At 36.5% G+C, this 19,174-nt stretch overlaps 2 protein-coding genes across 5 annotated transcripts in view; both read right to left on the reverse strand.

Annotated features, from left to right (window-relative positions):
- Window positions 1–14,318, reverse strand: part of usp47 (ubiquitin specific peptidase 47) — a gene marked incomplete in the record, with an annotated part of 20,004 nt that extends 5,686 nt beyond the window's left edge. The window contains 21 exon segments of one of the 4 annotated variants that reach the window (XM_014027119.1): window positions 1–789; window positions 896–1,015; window positions 1,131–1,246; window positions 1,512–1,719; window positions 1,945–2,046; window positions 2,155–2,267; window positions 2,409–2,464; window positions 2,557–2,633; window positions 2,791–2,922; window positions 4,360–4,518; window positions 6,935–7,087; window positions 7,161–7,256; window positions 7,410–7,559; window positions 8,434–8,513; window positions 8,623–8,768; window positions 8,851–8,947; window positions 9,052–9,223; window positions 9,335–9,448; window positions 10,625–10,819; window positions 11,793–11,849; window positions 14,078–14,318. In XM_014027119.1, the coding sequence (XP_013882573.1) occupies window positions 1–789; window positions 896–1,015; window positions 1,131–1,246; window positions 1,512–1,719; window positions 1,945–2,046; window positions 2,155–2,267; window positions 2,409–2,464; window positions 2,557–2,633; window positions 2,791–2,922; window positions 4,360–4,518; window positions 6,935–7,087; window positions 7,161–7,256; window positions 7,410–7,559; window positions 8,434–8,513; window positions 8,623–8,768; window positions 8,851–8,947; window positions 9,052–9,223; window positions 9,335–9,448; window positions 10,625–10,819; window positions 11,793–11,849; window positions 14,078–14,122 (3,177 nt within the window). 4 annotated transcript variants of the gene reach the window in all.
- Window positions 14,319–16,089: 1,771 nt separating this feature from the next.
- Window positions 16,090–17,912, reverse strand: clec3a (C-type lectin domain family 3, member A). The gene is made up of 3 exons (XM_014027153.1): window positions 17,295–17,912; window positions 17,118–17,204; window positions 16,090–16,723 (listed from the first exon to the last, which is right to left on the reverse strand). Exons 1-3 carry the CDS (start codon window positions 17,398–17,400, stop codon window positions 16,326–16,328), a joined length of 591 nt encoding a protein of 196 aa, XP_013882607.1. The 5' UTR covers window positions 17,401–17,912; the 3' UTR covers window positions 16,090–16,325.
- Window positions 17,913–19,174: the final 1,262 nt, after the last annotated feature.

Raw genomic sequence — 19,174 nt, forward strand, 5'->3', positions numbered from 1 at the left:
CCATGAGGCTTCATCCTGAGAATAAGGCTCTGCTCTGAAGTACAGGTACTGAGCTTCTGCTTTGCTCTTTCCGTTGTCGTCATACTCGCTGTCTGTTCCAGAGTCTTCCTCAGCAGTGTCCCAGGTCTCTTTTTTCCCCTCGTGGGCTTTGGAGCGTCGGCTACTTGTGATGCTGTGTGAATCCAAGCCGTTGGCCAGCTGGATGGGGCAACTGTCTGCATTGCACAGCGTGTCACTGCTGTGGCTGGAGCTCAGGATGTCGCTGTCCACCGAGCTTGTGCTACGATCGTTGTTCACCTCGGAGTCCGACCGCTCCTCGCAGACGAACTGGTTGTCGGTGTCAGAAGAGGCGCCTCCGCTGCCACCGGGCGCGGCTCCGATCCGGTTCTCCAGCTCTCTGTTGTCTGCGGCCATGCAGAGCGAAGAGTTCGAGACGGCTTCTTGTGTCGGGGATTCGATGTGCTCAAAGTCACTGGTGTCGGAGCTTTTTTGGCTGTCGCTTGTGCTGGAACCCTGCTGCTGCTGCAAAGACAGGTTTTTCAGTTTTTCTGTGCTTTCCTCCAGAATAGCTTCTACGGATTTCCTGTTGCCTTTTGAACCCTCAAAGGGTCCATCGGAGTCTTCTCCCACTTTTTGGCAAACAGTTCTATTAGCCAGAGTACCAGGAGACTGCTCAGGCAGCAAGATGAACAGTCGGATCGTATTCCCGTGACGATCCAAGAGTTTCCACAAGAGCGAGTCAGTGAAAGGAACCTGATGATCTGATAACTCGGAGCTCTCTACAAAAACCTGAGGGCCAAAAAAAAATGTCACTATATAAACTTGTCTATAATCATTTTTGCACATATTTTAAAGTATTTCTACTTTCAAGCTGCTACAAGACAATTAAAAAGACCTTGTTGCTCCTAAAGAATCCTTCAGCTTTAAGTGTCTTGTTTGGAACATAAAGGAGCCGGAGGTCGTTATAGCAGCGCTCCAAGACCACTCGCATGGTTTCTGCAGAAAGCCCTGTAGCCTGGGAAGCACACACAAGATACTCAGACATAATTACACATTCTCATGGGAATTTATAGTCGTTACACACAGGTAAAATAACACGTCAGAGTAAAAACCTGAGAGGATTAACAAACCTGTGCTATGAGCTGTTTGAATTCAGTAATCGACTGGTTCAAGTATGCTCGAACACTGATTGGAGGGGCAATGGTCTCAGTCTTCAGATCAACAACATGAACCTTCACCATCACTTCTGCAGACGAATAATAATGATAAAAAAACACAATCAGATCTAATAAATATTTTTGCTTGGTGATCTGACTATCTCTACATTTATATTCACTAATTAAGAGTTTACATCTAACTATCATCATTGTGATTATATCTTGCTATCCAAATACAAAAGTCATGTTTTTAAATTGTACATTTTGCACATCATCAAGTTTAAAACAAAGCATAACACTATAAAAAAACATTCTTATTACTGGTAAATATCTGAAAACTAGCAGAGTGCCAACCTCCAGGTTTGTAAGGCTGGAAGACTTGCTCTGGCCTGCGAGTCTCAAGAAGCAGGTCAAACATGTACGAGGACTTGACGCCTCCGAGGAGGAGCCCCATCGGTGTGTCTTCCTCGCCTTCGTACGATCGCTCCAGATACTCGTGAAATTCATCGTACTTTACCAAGCGACAGCACTCCAGAGGAATGACTCCCTCCAGCTCCATCAGCTGAGGTAAAGAACCCACAAATGATTTTTTTTAAAAAGTACAATTTTTACCATTTATGTACGTAGTTATTATCTTTACCAAGGTCATGAAGGGAAGAAAGCCTGAATGCACTAGTTTAGTTTCACTAACAAAATACAAAACATTTGATAGTTAAGAGTTAGCTGCAGTACAATCAAAAGGTTGTTAGGGAGAAAAAGCAGCTAAAAAATTTGAAATAACTCAGACCTTGTAGGACATTTCTGTTGCTTCTCTCAGAGTTTTATCCTTGTGAACTTCCAACTTGCTCTCCATCATCATCTTTACWGGATGCATGCAGAAAAGCTTGATCTGAAGATGAAGACCATTAGCTCGTCAGAACTCAAAATCAAAAGTTAACGCGTGAACTGTCTCGTTTTTAAACACACAATAATCTGAGATCGATGCAAAGACAAGAACCTTGCAAGTGTTGCGCTCAATTTCCCTCTGGCGCTTTTCTTGCTCTTCAGACTCCTTCTCCTTCTGAACCAGACTCTGGATGTGCTCTGGAAAGTCTTCCACAGCTAAAACCTCTGCAGAAGGAACAAAACACTATTCAACAGGCTGCAGATTATTTTAAAGGGCTGATTTTTGTAGTCCAATTAAAAATATATGAAAAAAGAAACAGAAAATTTTGATTTTTTTTCTGTTTAATACAACTTTGAATCTCTTACTTGCATTCCTTGAGGGATCTTTAAGTCTATAAATCAGCATATATGCATTTGTAGAGCTGTTGAGAGAAAGTATGAGCTTTAATTTTAAGAATTATATGAATCATATTTGTACACAGTACAGTGATGGAATGGTTCTCAGACAACTAACCTAGCAAAGGCACTGGAATAATAGCCTCTACTCCCTGAGGAACCTCCATATGTCTTCCTGATATCATCCTGGGTGATCTGTCCAGCAGCAGCAACACAGAAAAGTGAAAAATGTGCAAAAGACTTAAAACGGCATTAAACAATAAACACTTGTTTACAGAAAAAGGCACATAACTCAAGCTTGATTGGCTTTTTGAAAAAAAAAAAAAGGGGGCATTAAAAGGTTGAGGCTGACCTTACTAACATGTTGATCATTGAAACTGTACCACTGGCCATCACTGAAGGACTTGATATATGCGTAGTAGTGACCACCTGCAGCACTTCCCGAATGGACCATGACAGAGAACAGCTCAAAGGTCAGCAAGCTCTGAGCATAAATAAATTAAAGAAGAAAAATTAGACAGGAGCACCAACAAAGATGACATTTATTGTTATGATGATCTAATACCGTGGTCCTCCACACATACAAAATATGTCTGTTGAGTGACAATTAGTAACGTTTCTCGGATTTTCTCTTATTACAATACTGGTGCAGTGGGCACATATGGGAAAACAGTGTGGGGAAACTAAAGACTATCACAGTTTGCAGAAGGTCAATTTTACAGCTTTATAAATTAGAGTTGTGACAATGGTGGCGGCATAAAATAAAATCTGGAAATCTATCAAAGTAAAATTCACCAAAAGAACGCATGATCACTTTCAAAGTCTGAACCATAATTTATCATTTCTGACAGATGTTTTCATAGCTGATTGAAACCCATGACTACCCAGTTGTTTCTATTGCTTTAAGGATAGAAAGCATAACTATCATTTTCCCCTTTTTGTTTACCAGTTGTCAGACTTTCTAACAAGATTAAAACATGATTCCTTTTTTGTCTGCATCAATTTTTCTTGAATGACAAAAGCTTGTAAAATAAGGACAATTTTATTTACAAACTTGAAGGAAATTTTGTAACTGATTAATTGTATGTTAGATGCAGTATTGTATTTTTTTACTTTCTGATCATTGCAGCTTTAAGGCCAAAACAGAATAAGAGTAGTGTCTTATCATGTGCTCTTTCTTTAGACTAAACAAAATGAGTACGTTCTGACGTCTGACATAAAAGGTAACACCTCCTGGGGTGTAAACAGAAAGGGAGCTACATTATAAGCTCAATTCATTATTATAGTAGAAGGGAGTTGTCAGTGTTTTGCAGAGTGTCTGCTCAGAGCAGAGCTCGTGTCTGTTTGTTTTGATTCAGCCCAAGGTCTTGAGGCCTGTGTGCTGTACTGTGAACCTGATTGGAGTCAGAACAGTGAGAATAAAGTTTTAAGAAGAAATCCAGTGGATTCCTGTTTATTCAGACATAACATTTTGAACAACGCATATTTTTCCTACAAATTGATGACACAATCTAAATAACTGCTTAAAAAAAAGGTCATATGGCAAATTTAGAAATTAGAAATTTAGGACTAATTCCGGAGCAAAGAATATTGATTAATGTGCACTGTCCCTTTAAATAAAAAATGAATGAAATGACTATGCAGACCAACATGTAAGTTTCAAACTTAACCTTCCTCCTGCACTTTGGTCAAAATGAATCAGGTCCCACAAGACTGAAGCCTTGTGGGTCATTTTGACCCAAGGGTAGCAGCAGAATGCAACACTAAATGATCACTTAAACCAGGTATATGATCCACTTCAGTATTTTCCCCCAGTTCAAGTACTTTCACTCATATTTCACCATTTAGATGCATTTCAGAACACAGCCTTGAGAAACCTTATAAATTGACCTCTATTTAACAAAAAGTGAAAGCTGATAACCTTTGGCTTCAACGCCCTCTCTGTGCTGCTGGTGCTGTCCAAGCAGATGCCCTCATCCACGCAGTCGTCAGTGGAAAAATCATTGCTCATTTGGTCACTGTGGCAACTGCCTTCGTTCTCTGCTCCACTATCAGTGCAGCTCTCTGTCTGAGGCGACTTCTAGAGGGGAAGTATTGTAGAGCCAATAACACGAGGGTTACACAAAGACAAGAGATAGTTTTGAACAATTATTTATGTGCTGGCTTAATGAGACAAACTCAAATGCACACAGCCGAATGTTCCACAAGATAAGACAACACCACATTACAATGGCTGGTTATCATTTCCTATCAAAAGGCCACCCCACACAAATCATTGTGGTACCATTGTGGTGTAAATAGAGCTTGATATCTGTGGCAGGTTTTAAGACTCACACTTTTGACTGGTCTCTGTCAGCTCCACAAGACATGTTCAGGCCAGAAAAAATATCCCACAATACGGCTAAAGGAGCCAGAATTTAATCAAGTAGAAGAAATCACAAGTTTTACCAGTTTTTTTTTTTTTTTTGATAATATTGGCCAACTAACAACACAAAATTTGCTTTATTGAGCAATAAAAGTCCAAGTAATCATTATTTTAAGGAAGCTCATTCAAAGTCCAGAACAATAAAACTATGTTAAACAATAACAGAAACACTACCATTGCTCAGGTAAAGCAGCTCTGTGAGGAAGAACAGTCTAAAAGAGTGGTTCCCAAAATTGGGTTCAGGACCCCTCTGTGGGTCATGAAACATCAAGTGAGGGTCCCCAGATGATTTTCAGACATCTATTTAAATGCAAATTAATTGTTTATGGGATATTTTCACAATAAATATTGCCCCACCCCCCAAAAAAAATTTTTTTTAATTCATAAATGAATAAAAGTAGTTTTATAGTTAATAGGTGTGTTTATACTGTATTGTTACTATGCTCATGTTTAACAGAGGTATTAGTAAAATTTGCATACGTAAACCATAGGGGTGCAACAATACATGTACCCGTATCGAACCGTTCAATACAGTGCTTTAGGTTCAATACACACTATGTATCGAACAATACAGATTTTTTTAATCTATTTTATCAACTTGTCTTCTGAAGATGCTCTGTGTTGAAGGATCAGTGGATCTGTGTTCAACTACTCCACCTAGGCTGCATTGTCGAGTGCAGATCCACCGAGAAACTTGTTTCAGCAACATTTAATTTAAAAACTGTACTTTTGAGGTTAAACAAATGTTCATAATTAATTTCAATAAATTTTAATTTAAGAAGGGCATGGACATTCCTCTTTTTGTATCGAAAAAATATCAAACCAATATTGAATCTATTAATAGTSAGTTACAAGCAGATCTTCAGACATTTCATGGTTGGCTTCAAGATAATCTTTTGTCAATTAATGTTAAAAAAAAACTGTGCATGTATTTTTCCTCACCCAGGAGACATTTCAATATAACAAATCAACTCACTTTTTTAAACAAACCCCTTGATATTGTCACTACCTACAAATATCTTGGAATTACTTTGGATTCTCATTTGACTTATCGTGATCATGTACAAGTCTTAACCACTAAGTTGAAACAGAAATTATACGTTTATTCAAAAATTTGATCCAATCTGACATCTTCTYTTTCAAATATCTATCTTCATGCCATTATACTCTCAACCATGTCGTACTGTTTACCTGTTTGGTCTCTTACAACAAATGAAATCTTAGAATCCATAGTTAGGCTCTACAACAGGGCCTACAAAATTCATAAAAAACTTCCTGGTTGGACTCATCACTGTACAGTTCTTTCATTGTCTGATGCCTTGACTTTTCAGAATTATGTTTTGTATAGTGGTATTAATTTATATTTTCAGATCTTCCAAGGTGCCAAATATGGAACTCTCTGTGTATTGTTGCCCAAATCAAATTCTGGAAGTGGTCATTCAACTAGATCTGTTACAAAAGGACAACTGATATTACCAACTTTTAAAAACTGTTACGGCCAGAGGTCTTTCTTCTATGTTTATACCAAAGCATGGAATGACATTCCTCAAAACATAAAGTCCATTTCAAAACTACAGCCCTTTAAGAAGAATCTTGTCTGCCATCTGCTGGACACTTTTTGTTGTGCTCATATTTAGACGTCCTATTTTGCAAATGCTGCCTTCCTGAAATTTGGTTTGCTTGTTTGTCTTTGGGTATATGGTGTATAATGATGTGATTGTGATGCTGTATTTCTGAATGTTTTATGTGCTGCAGAACAGGAACCTGCTGTAAAACAGGAATTATTCTAAGTCAGGCTTGATTTTTAGTAATCTTTTCCTGTTAAATCAATAAATCAAATCAAATCAAATCAAACCGTGAGACTAAGGTATCGAACCGAACCGAATCGTGAATTTTCTGTATCGTTGCACCCCTAGTAAACTACTAACATCTGGGGCCACAAGTTTCTGCAACTCTTATTTTGTGTCCAGAAGCTAAAGTTTGAAAACTACAGGTCTAAAAATCACCTTAAGCAAACAATAATTAAGGAATTAACTAAATGTTTGTAGAAACTGTTGTGAGCTGCTCTCACCTCATCTTCTACATCGATGAACGGACTCATATCAAGCTCCTCGGGGAAGGCCATGCGGTCGTTTAGCTTAATGCGATGCATAGTGGTGTAGTCGAAATCAAACCTTTTTAGTTGTAAAGTCAGCAGGTAGGGAAAGTGCAGAAATCTCAGACCCTGGGTAAAGAAATATTCAATAAATAATTAGATGAGCACAGAACAGTGCTCCAACAGGTTTCAGTTTGCGCACCTTTCGAGCATCACATTTCTTTTTGCAGCGTTCACAGAAGTACTGGTTGGGCCCGTCCAGAGTTTCCGGCTGGATGAATGCCTGCAAAGCCTCCTCCTGCGGCAACAAATCAAAAACTTTAGGTTCACTTAAAATAAAGTTTAAATGTTAAATGGTCATAAAACGCATTTAACTTCAGTGCAAACTGTAAATGGTCTTTAATGGCACTGTGTATAATTTTCAAAGGGATAAACTTCAAGACAAACACACCACACTCCCGTAGGCTTGGCTGGCTCCAAAAGGTCTGATCACAAGAGGGATGTCCAAGTATGTATCGATTCTCCAGCTCTCATAGCCACACTCCAAGCAGCGCACATAGTCTTTCAACTTTCCTTGGTACAACTGGTTGATCAGATCAGCCTGAGTAGATAGAGGTAAGACGGTCAGGTCTTTAATGTTTTTCTTCAAACTACATTCCTGTGTTAAATAAAGCAGTATGAAATCATTGTATAATAGCCTGAATATAGAGTAATAAAACAACCTTTTCATAGAAATACAACAACAACAACAACAAAAGCCTCATCTCTTTAAATTGCTTCTCTGTGTTTCCCTTTGAATGTGACCATTAGTAAACAGTAAAGACACGTTTGACCTGATAAACTGGTGTATGATCTTGTTCTTTGTAAAACAGATCAATATAAGAGCAAACAACATGTAAATGCTGTTCTGTCTGCATCAGAGAATATTTCTGTGTTTCATTGGCAACTGAAAACATAGGTTACTGYAGAAAAATCTAGATTGATGAGTTAGTGGGATGCTAATAAATGCTGAACGATACAATAACAGAAAAAACAATTGTTGATGGAGAGATAACCCTAGATTACTTTATACAACAGAATGCACGAGGTTTGCAATTTGAGTACACACAAATGAGTGTCTGTGTAGTGTTCTTTATACAGGACTGATTGGTGTTGCAGTCTGCATCTCACACAGTTTCATTACCGTGGAGAAGCAAGTCAAGCTACAACATGGGCTCTGCATTAATCTCATATTCAACCACAACAATGTAAAACCTGATTTTGTTTGCATTTATGTTCTAAGAAAGCACACAGTTGCAGACCTAATTGCTACCAAGTGTTGATAGTCTAAAAACCTCTTCATAGCTAAGAAATAACCAAATCCTGGGTTTTAGTTATCCATTTCCCTAGGCCTTTCTTACCTATAGTAAAAGGAAAATTTGACTAAAGCTATTTTATTGGAAATGTAAGAGAACTTTCTTTTTGTTTCYTGCTACCTGTTCTGTTTGCTTCCATTTTTGCTCAAGGGCATCAAACATGACCCTGCACAGCTCCTGGACGTCATGCTGCTGCCAGGCTATTGAAATAACACAAAAAGAGGACATTTTAGTGTAAAAATAGAAAAGCGCATGGTTTCTTACAGAGAAACCATGTGTCTTTGGTCATAAGGGGCTACAAAAACTCACCCTCGCTGCTATCCCAGCCAAAGCTCCTCGTCACATCAGTGGTCTCGATCGCTCGTTTCTTGCTAGTCTGCAGCAAAACAAAGAGCCGCTGCAGCTGGTATGGAATACTGGTGACGGGATCCTCCTCTGACTCCTCAAATTCCCAGCTGAAGTTGCACAGTTATGAAAGGATATTAAATTGTATTCCTCAAAAGCTTCACAATGAAAACCGTGATCTTGGTTCCTTACTTATAGAGTGCATTTCTGAACTCTGGGGTCATATACAGCGTTTGCAGAAGACTGTTCAAATAGCACGTCATAGCTTGGTTAACCAAGCCAACGTAACCTGAAGGTGGAGAAAAGAAAACGATGAATTATAAAGACAGATTACAAATTGTGACAATCTTTAAAATAGTGGAGTGAAATATTCAACAGGTGCTAAACTCTCACCTGTCTCAGATTTGCTGAGGATAGAAGAGTAGGAGTATGATGGACTGCTGTATTCACCGCTGCCACCTGCACTGCCATCTCTTTGTAGAGGTCCAATAAATCGCTCCTGGGAGCTGTCATCCAGTCCACTGCTATCTGCTGTTCCTGATTCATCCTGCGTTATAAAAGGAACCTAATTTCTCATAAAACTTTGTTGTTTCCACATTAGTAGATTTAAGCAATGAGTGAAGGTTTGACATGATTAATTAATGAGGAACATTTCTTTTAATATTGTATAACTCACTGATGCAATCTGTGGTTGCTCTCCATCTTTGTCTGAAAGTTGGAGAAAATTCTTCTTGCCAGGCTCAAATCCAGAATCAGAAAGGGACATCTCGCTGTTATGTTCCAGTGGTGCCTTAAAAAAGGGTAGTATAAAACAAAAATCTAGACATGTTTTCCATAAAAAGCTACAACAAGGCAACAAACACACCACCAACCTTTTATATACTGCAAACATGAGGAATCCACAAAAAAATATTCAGGCTGAAACTGAATTCAGAAACAAATGCTCTGTTGTGATGAGCGTGACAAAAATGGAATCTGAAGCCACCAGGTGAGGAAAGATACGTAGTTGTCTTTCATCGAGCAAGACGGGGACAAGTGAGCAAGTGCTGCAGTAGCTTAATCCACTGACCTACTCAGTGAGATAACAACAGGCACAGCACCTGGGCTTTGGCTTGGGTCAGCAGCAGGATTAGCCTGGGCTCATATTGTATACAAACAAAAAAAATTTAAAAAAAATTACCAGAACAAACTTAACTCTGTTTTTTGTTTTAGATTTTTTGCAAGAGTTTTATGTCCCTTATTAGAAACAATTTTATAGATATATTTTTACAGCACATAGCAAGAAATGAATGGTTCAAAAATTAAAAAATAAAACAAAACATCTTGCATTGTTAAAAATCTTTAATTATGCGATTGTAGAGGTTATGGTACAGTGGCCATGACCTTACAGTTTAGAAGCTACACAGTGTGTCGCCATAAGTTAATGTTTACYTAATTAACTGATGTTGACACACAGYAGATGCAGTTCGTGTTRGAGCAAATAACGTAACGTCAAGTYCAACATTTAGTAAGSTTTAAAGCTTTACGTTACTAAAAACCTGACTGTCTATACACMGTTACTTAAAAACAATTGCATATGTAATGACCACTCTGACCAAAATGACTACTGACATGCTATGAAAATAGAAAACAGTGACTATTTTATTAAATTAAGTACTATTCTGACAACTGGGAATAGGTGCCAGATCATGGAAAAGTGTAAAGTGGAAGGATGGATGGATGAGCTATTCTAATAGTAATGCTATTGGAGGTCTCCACAAATCTACACTCACAGACAGGTAAGTAATTCAGGGGGAGTTTAGGATTCAGTGTTCACTTCTACACATGCAAAGACTAATGTAGAACTGAAACTCAACCACTCAATCACTGACCCATGAGTTAATATCCCCAACTAAATTATTTTTTTGTGTGAAAAACAATGTCTTGCACACACACACACCCTGTCCATGTCAGTTAATAMTCTCACCATGGCTGTAACGTTTCCCCACGCAAGATCAAAGGTGTCGTTCACATATCCAGCTTTGTGCGCGACGTCCTCATAAAGTTTGGAAAGAGTTGTGGAAGCAGGCAAGTTGAGGGTGAGCCTCTCGTTGATCGTTTTTGCGCTGGTGATGTCCTGGATTATACACAGCACTCTGGGCTCCTCAGCTGCATTCTGAATCTGAAAATAAAAAAGAAAGAAAAACTTAACTTTTCATATTGCAAAAAAACGAAACAAAAAAAAATGTTATCTATCATGCTGTAAAAAAAAGGATTTCGTAGTATTTGATGATGACAAATGGATATTTTGTTATTGCTTCGCCTCAATCGAGAAATCAAAATACTTTTTAAAGCGAGTTACGTGGCAGTGACACCACCATGCTATTGCTGGCTGACTCYTGCCTTATTCTAGAGGAAAACAGTCAGCAAAAATTGCTTTTCTAGTAAAACCGGTGTTTCAAGATGCAGCAATTCAAACTGTCATCAAAACATTCATTGCATTTATTGGCCTGACGTTTTATACATTGTCAAGTTCAAGTCAGGAAAAAGAGCTCAAAACTCCCCTCATCATGCATGCATGCAAAATAAATAAATAAATAAATAAATAAATAAATAAATAAATAAATAAATAAATGTTTAGTTCTGAGAACTGTAGAGCAGCAACAAAATGTTAATTTAAAATTGGTCATTTTTTTGACAAGTCAATGAAGTTTAACTAAAGTAAATTTCATAAAACAAAGTTTTAATTTTTTTACAGCCAACTCAAGATTGACATATACCATATTTTAGGAAATATATGTGTTAATTTCCTGAAACAAGAAAACAAATAATTATATTATTGTCTATTTTACTACTTCTTTATAAACACTACATGCTGCTGTATTTTATTTAGGTCAGCTTATATAGCATTTTTTTAAAAATCAACAGWGTTAGACATGCGTATATAATTTACAAGTACCAGAACTGAAATTCTTTTACTGAAGAATTTTACAGCACACAGCTCATTTGTCAATTCTGTTTCTATAACTGATAAATTGGAATTTGTTGGAGCCCACCTCTTGAAGATATTATTGATGCTTGCTTGTGTATTAAAATCCTATTAGGTGCAGCTTCATGCATCTGTTCAACCATGCTTTCCCACACAACACACACACCTGAGAAATCCTCTTCATTTCATTAAAAACTGTCTGTCTGCACCTCCAAAACACATCCTAACAACACGTGGACACAGATGAGATGAAGAGCAACTTAGATAAAAAAGACAAAAAAGTAAGTTTTTTTTTTTTTTTTTGGGGGGGGGGGGGGTGACAAAAGCTTTCTAGCAATTCTAAAAAAAATATTGATTAATACAGTTAAAAAATAAGCCATTATTTGCATATGTTTGGTTACCAAATTAATAACCATAATGACATAATGATGAAAGGTATAATTGTGGGAATCCTGTCAGTTATTTCAGTTTTCAGCACCTCTTTGTGAGGTTTGTGATCTTGGTAAAATGTGACTGACTGGACTTATAAAGAAGCAGCAGCTGACAACACACAAGTGTATTATCAGATTAAATGTTATTTTTACCTTGCATCATGTAATCACAAGGCGCTGACATAAAAACACTTCTAGTTAAAAAAAACAACAACTGGTATTTACAAATCTAGAAATTTATAGTTGGAGTAAAAATAACAGATCAAAATGTCAATATTTTTAAATGGAAAATTTGTAATAAAAAGAGCAAATAAGATTCACAAAAGCAACAAATCTAGTAAACTCAATTAGCATTAGGTGACGACTTTGCAGCATTTTTTATACCAGTCTTGTTGGCATTGCTCCTTTGAATGTCTGTTCATTATTATACAAGATAAGCTAAAGCATTGCAATACTAAGAAACCTAAGACTCTACTACAATGAAGTTATACATTTTATTGTTATTCTTTTTTTATCAGTTGTAACAATTTAATTTGAACTAATTATTTTAAAGAGAAAAATCCATTAATTTTAAGGTTTCAAAAATCAAGCTAATGTACAATACCTATCATCAATACGCTTATATTTCATAACACACATAAACAGTAACAGCATTAGATAATAAAGTGTGAGGAACATTGTTGCATTATGTCCTTATCAAAAGTTTGTAAAATAATAAAAGTGGCAATTTGTGTGAAATTTCTCATTTATACAACAATTTCTAAGAAAGAAAAAGATTACCATTAATCCAACAAACTCGTAGTGGAGCTTTTCTATTGGATGCTTAAGGCCTTGTCACACTATAATGTTTTAAACAACTTGTGAAAAGTTTGTCCAACAATAAAGATGTCTAGGCTGAAGACAGATGTTTCTTTATTCTAATAGAAGACTCTTGTAGACCTACACATATTGTAATGTTAATTAGATTGTATAATATTTAACCAATATAACTGAGTAAAACAGTCATAACAATTTTTTCATAAGTCGGTATAAGTTGTCTAAAACATTTAGTGTGTAACTTATTGAATAATATGGTTTGGATCATAAATACCTATATCCATGCATATGTAAGTAGGTGTTTGTTTTGACTTGATGAAAGTAGGACATTTAAGTGACAACAATATTGCATTTTCTATTAGACATTTCCAGTCAGAAAGGACTTAAAAACAACCTTAATAAACAATGCTGCTAAATGTTATCAAAAAATGCAGCTAGCAGTAACCTATAACACACTAGCCCGTCATTTTATACCAATAAAAGTAACGCACACGGCTTGTGAATTTTGCTTAAGAAAAATAAATTGTACTTGTGAACAATGCAGCTTAGTTCTATCCAAAGTGATTTAACTTACTTAACAATTGGATCTTTTAAGATTCTAGAACTAGACAGAATGAAAACATGTGGAAAAACAGGTTCAAACTCCGTATTTCTGTAACGGGGTTGTTACTCTGTCGTAAATTAAGCAACAATGTGTGTTCGCGAACTAAAAAAACAAACAAACAAATAGATTAGCTAGCTAGTGTTATCACCACGTACCTGGTTTAAAAATGGAAACGACATTAGCTACCCAAATCCTACCAGCTGTTTTATGCAAGTTAGCTAACTGATGTTGACACACAGGAGAATGCTCCGTGTTTGAGCAGATAACGTAATGTCAAGAGCAACATTTAAGGTTTAAAGTTTTAGACTACTATAAATCTAAATATGAAAGAAAAACGGCATATTAGTTGTGTTTAAGATTCTGGTACCAGTATAAATTCACTCGGACTGAGTTGAAGCGAAACTAGCTGCTAACTATTAGCTTAGCCGTGTCATCACAGGCCGTTGAAGTGTGTTAGCTGAGAGTTAGTCACTACCCGACGCATCAAGATCACAAAACTCCTAAAGTGGTGCCAAAGTTTTCCAAATATTCAGGTGTATGACATGAAAAAAATGACAGGAGGCTAACTCTAGGATAGGATCGTAGTAATAGTAATCTCACCTCTTTGGGTACGAACTGGTTCTCTTCGCTAGGCACCATTTCCATTTGTACGACTGTTTAGAAAGACAAGGATGTCATCGACAAAACTTTGCAGCAGTAAACACAAACATTGTTTGTGTTTGATTTGTAGTAAGTTTGAATGCTTGGAGACAAAAAATTCAACTGGCCAAAAGTTGTAGACTTATCAAAGTGATCGCAACACTCTCAGGGAACAGTGCCCTAATGGAGAAAAATGGCCGGTGGTTTTTTCCGCGAGACTTCACTCGAAGAGATTTAGCGTCACATTCCAACTGAGGGTTAAGGCAAGACGTTGTTACATATAATCAAACGACGTTCCTATTTGTAAATCCTGTTTGTTTGAACATCAACATTAACTTTCCGCTTGTCATAATGATATTCGTACATGCCAAAACTGAAAGTTAAAATATTTCTAGTACTAAAAGCCAAATGACAATGTCTCAGCAACTGAAATTGTGTTCGCAAAAATGATTTTAGGTTTAACCATTATATGGTAAATTAGATTACCCAACAGCGACGATACAATGACGTTGATGCGTGTCTGTGCGTTTTTGTTTTTCAAACCAGGACAGTCAGGAACACAAGTTGGTACTAGGTTTGTGTTGCTACGAGATCAACAGGATTATTTATTAATTTATTTCTATACAATTTTGTGTTTGCATAGGTTAACAATTAGTGGAAAGGCAGTGGTAAGGTAGGTTGTTTATTTGGGAGCACAGAATGAGGCACAACAATGTCAATAAATATTATGACACACATTATTTCCCCCTTTCGCAGTTTGTAGCAGCAGCAAATATGAGCAAACACTAATGCATATTTCACATTGTCACCTCAGAGCAAGAGGGCTTGATAAGAGTCCCTTTTTCAATGCCTCCCTGTTCCTTTTGTGTTTCTTACAGTTTATTTTTGGTGATCTGGGTTTCCTCCAACATTCCAAAGAAAGGTCATGTGGAAACTTGAAGAGTTTTATGTTCCTTCTAGCTAGTTTTGAGTTAAGAAAAAAATCTGACATTTGCTTAATAAAGAGACATCTGCTCTAAAACACAGTCTACTATTAAAATAAATACAGCCATCCACAGAACAAAGGTACCAAGCACATCAAACATCTGGATATTAATGTTGACACATTAGAGATGCATCTTCTGTAAAATTCATAGCTTTTTGATTAAAAACAAAAGGTCATTCCCTCTCCTTGTAGTATCGCCTACACCCACAAAATATTTCAGTTTTCTGTTGTACTTTTATATAAATAAAATGTTTTTTGTATCAGACTGTAATTTCATTTATTTACAATCAAGTGAAAAACAATTGCAGAAATGATTATTCTACATATTCAATGTTTTTCAAGAATGTGTATTTGTGTGCAAAAATTAGAAAGTTACAGGACCAAGTTTTTTTTATTTGCTTTATTATACTGCAGCTTGTAGCCAAAGGAATAGTGTAAGAATAAACTACAGGTGTTTTACTCTGTTGGTTAACCTTTATGAATGTTCTTACTATATATTAATTTTGCTTTACAATAACGGTTCAACAGGCAGAGTAAAAAAAAAAGAAAACTGCTATCAGTGTGAAAAGTTAAAATAGAGATTTAGCTTTGTGTACATTTTACAATAGAAAAATGTCAAGTACAATGACAGTCTGTTCTGGACCATAGTCTATTCAACTGGTGGTCCGCGGGCCACATCCAACCCACTAGTGACTTCTGTTCGGCCTGCCAAAACGTTTTTACTTGATTAAATATAAAAAATAGATTTTAAATCAATGGTAAATTTTAAATTTCATTCAGCGCAACAAAACAAAGCAATTTACATGGTGAAAGACACTAAAACATGATCCTTAATGTTTCTCCTATTATCGGACAAAGCTAGGATGTCTGGCCACTGAGCTGTTGACTTTGAGTAACTGTGGCCCCATCAGTAATTTATCTGAATAGCCCTGGTCAAAATAAAAAAATAAATAAAATAAAATGTGGAAGAAATGAAAACATAATAAAAAAAAGTTGATAGTTTTATTTATTGTTTGTATTTTACACTTTTGGACTTGCGTAAACATGAAGCATTATTATAACTTTAATACCAGTAAAATAACGAGTTGTTGTTGTGTTTAGTAAAGCTTACTGGTAATCTAATTGTCATTTTTCCTGTCATGAACTGTTACGTTTTGTACAGGCTAGCTTTAGTTAGTCAAAACCACACGTTTCACCAAAATACCAGTCAGCCCTGTTTTTCTTTCAAGGTATAATGTATTCACAGATGTACTTCTTCAGGCTCCGGCACACCTCATCATACCACTTTCCCTGAGCAGCCACAGACAGCACTGCACAGCTCTCCCTTTTTGTTCCCGTCGGCTGCTTCTTGGAGCGATCCCAGTTGAAGTAGCTGACCGGCAGGCTGTTGACGTCCACATACTGGCCTTCTTTCACTATGTCTGTCACACCAATCCAGAAGTCCCTGGTTCCTGGGGCACTTCTCTTTGCATAGTCCCTCAGCTCATTGTTCTCCATCATGTCCCGCGGTGTTGCAAGTGTTCCTCCCTGAGCTATGCAGTCTTCGTTTGCCTCATGGTAATGTTTGGGTTCCTCACTTGTGAGATAACACTTTCTGTTAGCTTTGATACCCCGGAGGCACACTGGAAGCATAAAAAGATCAAGAGTAAAATGAATTGTAGTAAATGGAAAATAGAGCATTTTAAGGGATCAAAACTATATCAAAACACAAATATTGCAAATTTCTCTGCAGAGATTGGTTTACTTACTGTTCAGATTTGTTTTCCTAATTATTTTGTAAGTAACTCCCACAATGTGAAGTTCATTACATGAAGTCACAATGAGCACTGCCACCCTCTAGTGGTTACAGATCACATCAAGCTCTTCAAAATGTTGCCATTATTAATGAAGAGCCCACACTAACTAGTCATTTTCATGAGAACTATTTATTCAAGCATCATACAGATTACATAACGTAATGAAGTCAGTCCATTGTTTTCTTAAATTTAATTAATGCATTTAATGAAGAGACATTACCTGTCTGCAAGGCCTGCATCTCTTTCAGTGAGTTCACCTCCTGCCACAGCTTCTCAATCTGACTCTTCACATCGTCATCCTCTGCAGCTGCTCAACAAACAAACAAAAAATTGATAAAGCAAGTCAGATGATAAACCCTGACAGAGAGCACATTAGTCATGAACCGCATGTTACTACCTCCAGACTGACGGGATGAAACAGCTTTCCTTGTGCGAGACGGACGGCTGCAGCAGAGCAAGGAGAAGCTGAGAACAAGGAAGACTGGCAGGGTCAGATGAGCCATGTCTGGGAGTTCCAGTGGATGCTACTGTGCTGGACTCTGTGGCACCACTTGTACCGCTGCGAAGGAAACCAAGAGTCCAGCAGGCAGCACAGTAATATACTAGCCCTCTGTGAGCCGGTCTGGGTTTTCTCCCTGCATTGGCTCCAGTGCTGTTTGTTTTTGTCCAAACATCAGGAGGAGGTGAAGGTGGGAAAAGGGTGGAGGCAAACAATGATCTCCTTGTATTTAGTTTATTTTTAGATAAATATTTACTTGGAACAAGGTGCAACTGGACATTTGTTGACTGTTTCACTAATACAGATTTCTTCACCTCATGTCTGTCGTATTTTATCTGCTGTTAACAAAGAAAATGAACATTTTTTAAATGCTAAATGATGCAATTAATAAATAAGTCAAAGATTCAAATACACCGATTGGAGTCAACATGCAAATGTTAAAATCACAATGTCAAAACAGTGAAGCTGCCATGCAGGGATTGTGATAAAATTTTGTTTTTCAAATGTGAAAAATAGAAAATGGAACAGATTTTTAAATTTTTCTTGTTTGTAGATTTTTTTTGTTTTATTTGTGTCTGAAAAAAAGATAATGCTAATTTCCAAAAAAATAAGTCTCAAAAGAGCTCAACAAAAACAAAACATGGGCAAAGTGACTTTTCATCATGTGATATAAAGCCGTGTCAAAATATGTGAATCAGAAAGCCCTGCAGTTGAATTTCTTGTTGATCACATCAATACTGAGTCTATAAATTACCTTTTTATTTATGATTTTTTTATCAATACAAGCTATATACTACAAACCTTTAGATACATTATAGTAAATGTTACTAATTATCAAAACTGTTTAGAATACATACACAGTACCATGCTGTTACTTAGGCATTAAAAGCAGAAAGACTGAAAAATCTGAAAATTTGAGTCTAAAAAAGGAGTGAATTTTTGAAATCTAAAATCTGTAGAAACCCTGAAATTCTCATTGTTTTTACACAGAGGTCCTAAATGATTCTGTCAGACCACAACATTTATTTTAAAGATAAATAAAGCTGTCATTAAACCTATGAAATCCCAACTCTCAGCACTGCTGCAGACAATGTTATTAATAGACTGAGACATTGTAAACAGATGGAAGGGAGCAGGGAAAAAGAAAAAAAATCACAGGGCCCAATACAGGCATGCGACTTTAAAAACAAGTTGTGTTCTCCTCGAAATGTAATTTTCTCTTTAGAAATTAAATAAAACATAGAAACACTAACACCAATTATAGCTGATGATTAACACTTTGTAAGAGTTTTATCAGARGCAAAACTCATATTATTTTCCAATATGTTAAAAAAAGAATAACATAAATAATATTGTGCTTTTCCTCCTAACACAACATGTTTAAGTAAACCTACAGAAAGATGAAGATCCAACATGTAAACTAATTGTTTAAGCAGTTTTGTGTAGAAAACAGTTCAATTCCACTTTTTTTCATTTTAAGGCACACATGAATCACAAATAAATAATGATGGTGAACTGTGAATAAAAAAAGTAAAGTAAGAGAGGGTAAAAAGACTGTGCAGATGTCACTGGAAATAAAAAAAAAAACACTTGAATTATAATTTGCAGGAAAATTTATTCAAGTAAACAGAGCAGTGCTTAAAGAAAATACACAACAAAAACTGTGACAAAAGTATCAGACCAGATATTATTGTAAATACGCTACAATGCTGAACATCTTTGCACAGAGTTTGCATTTTTTTTACAAGGCAATATAATAGCACGCAGTCAAAAACACA

Source organism: Austrofundulus limnaeus, unplaced genomic scaffold (assembly GCF_001266775.1).
Source record: "Austrofundulus limnaeus strain Quisiro unplaced genomic scaffold, Austrofundulus_limnaeus-1.0 Scaffold5, whole genome shotgun sequence".
In the NCBI taxonomy this organism is placed as follows: Eukaryota; Metazoa; Chordata; class Actinopteri; order Cyprinodontiformes; family Rivulidae; genus Austrofundulus; species Austrofundulus limnaeus.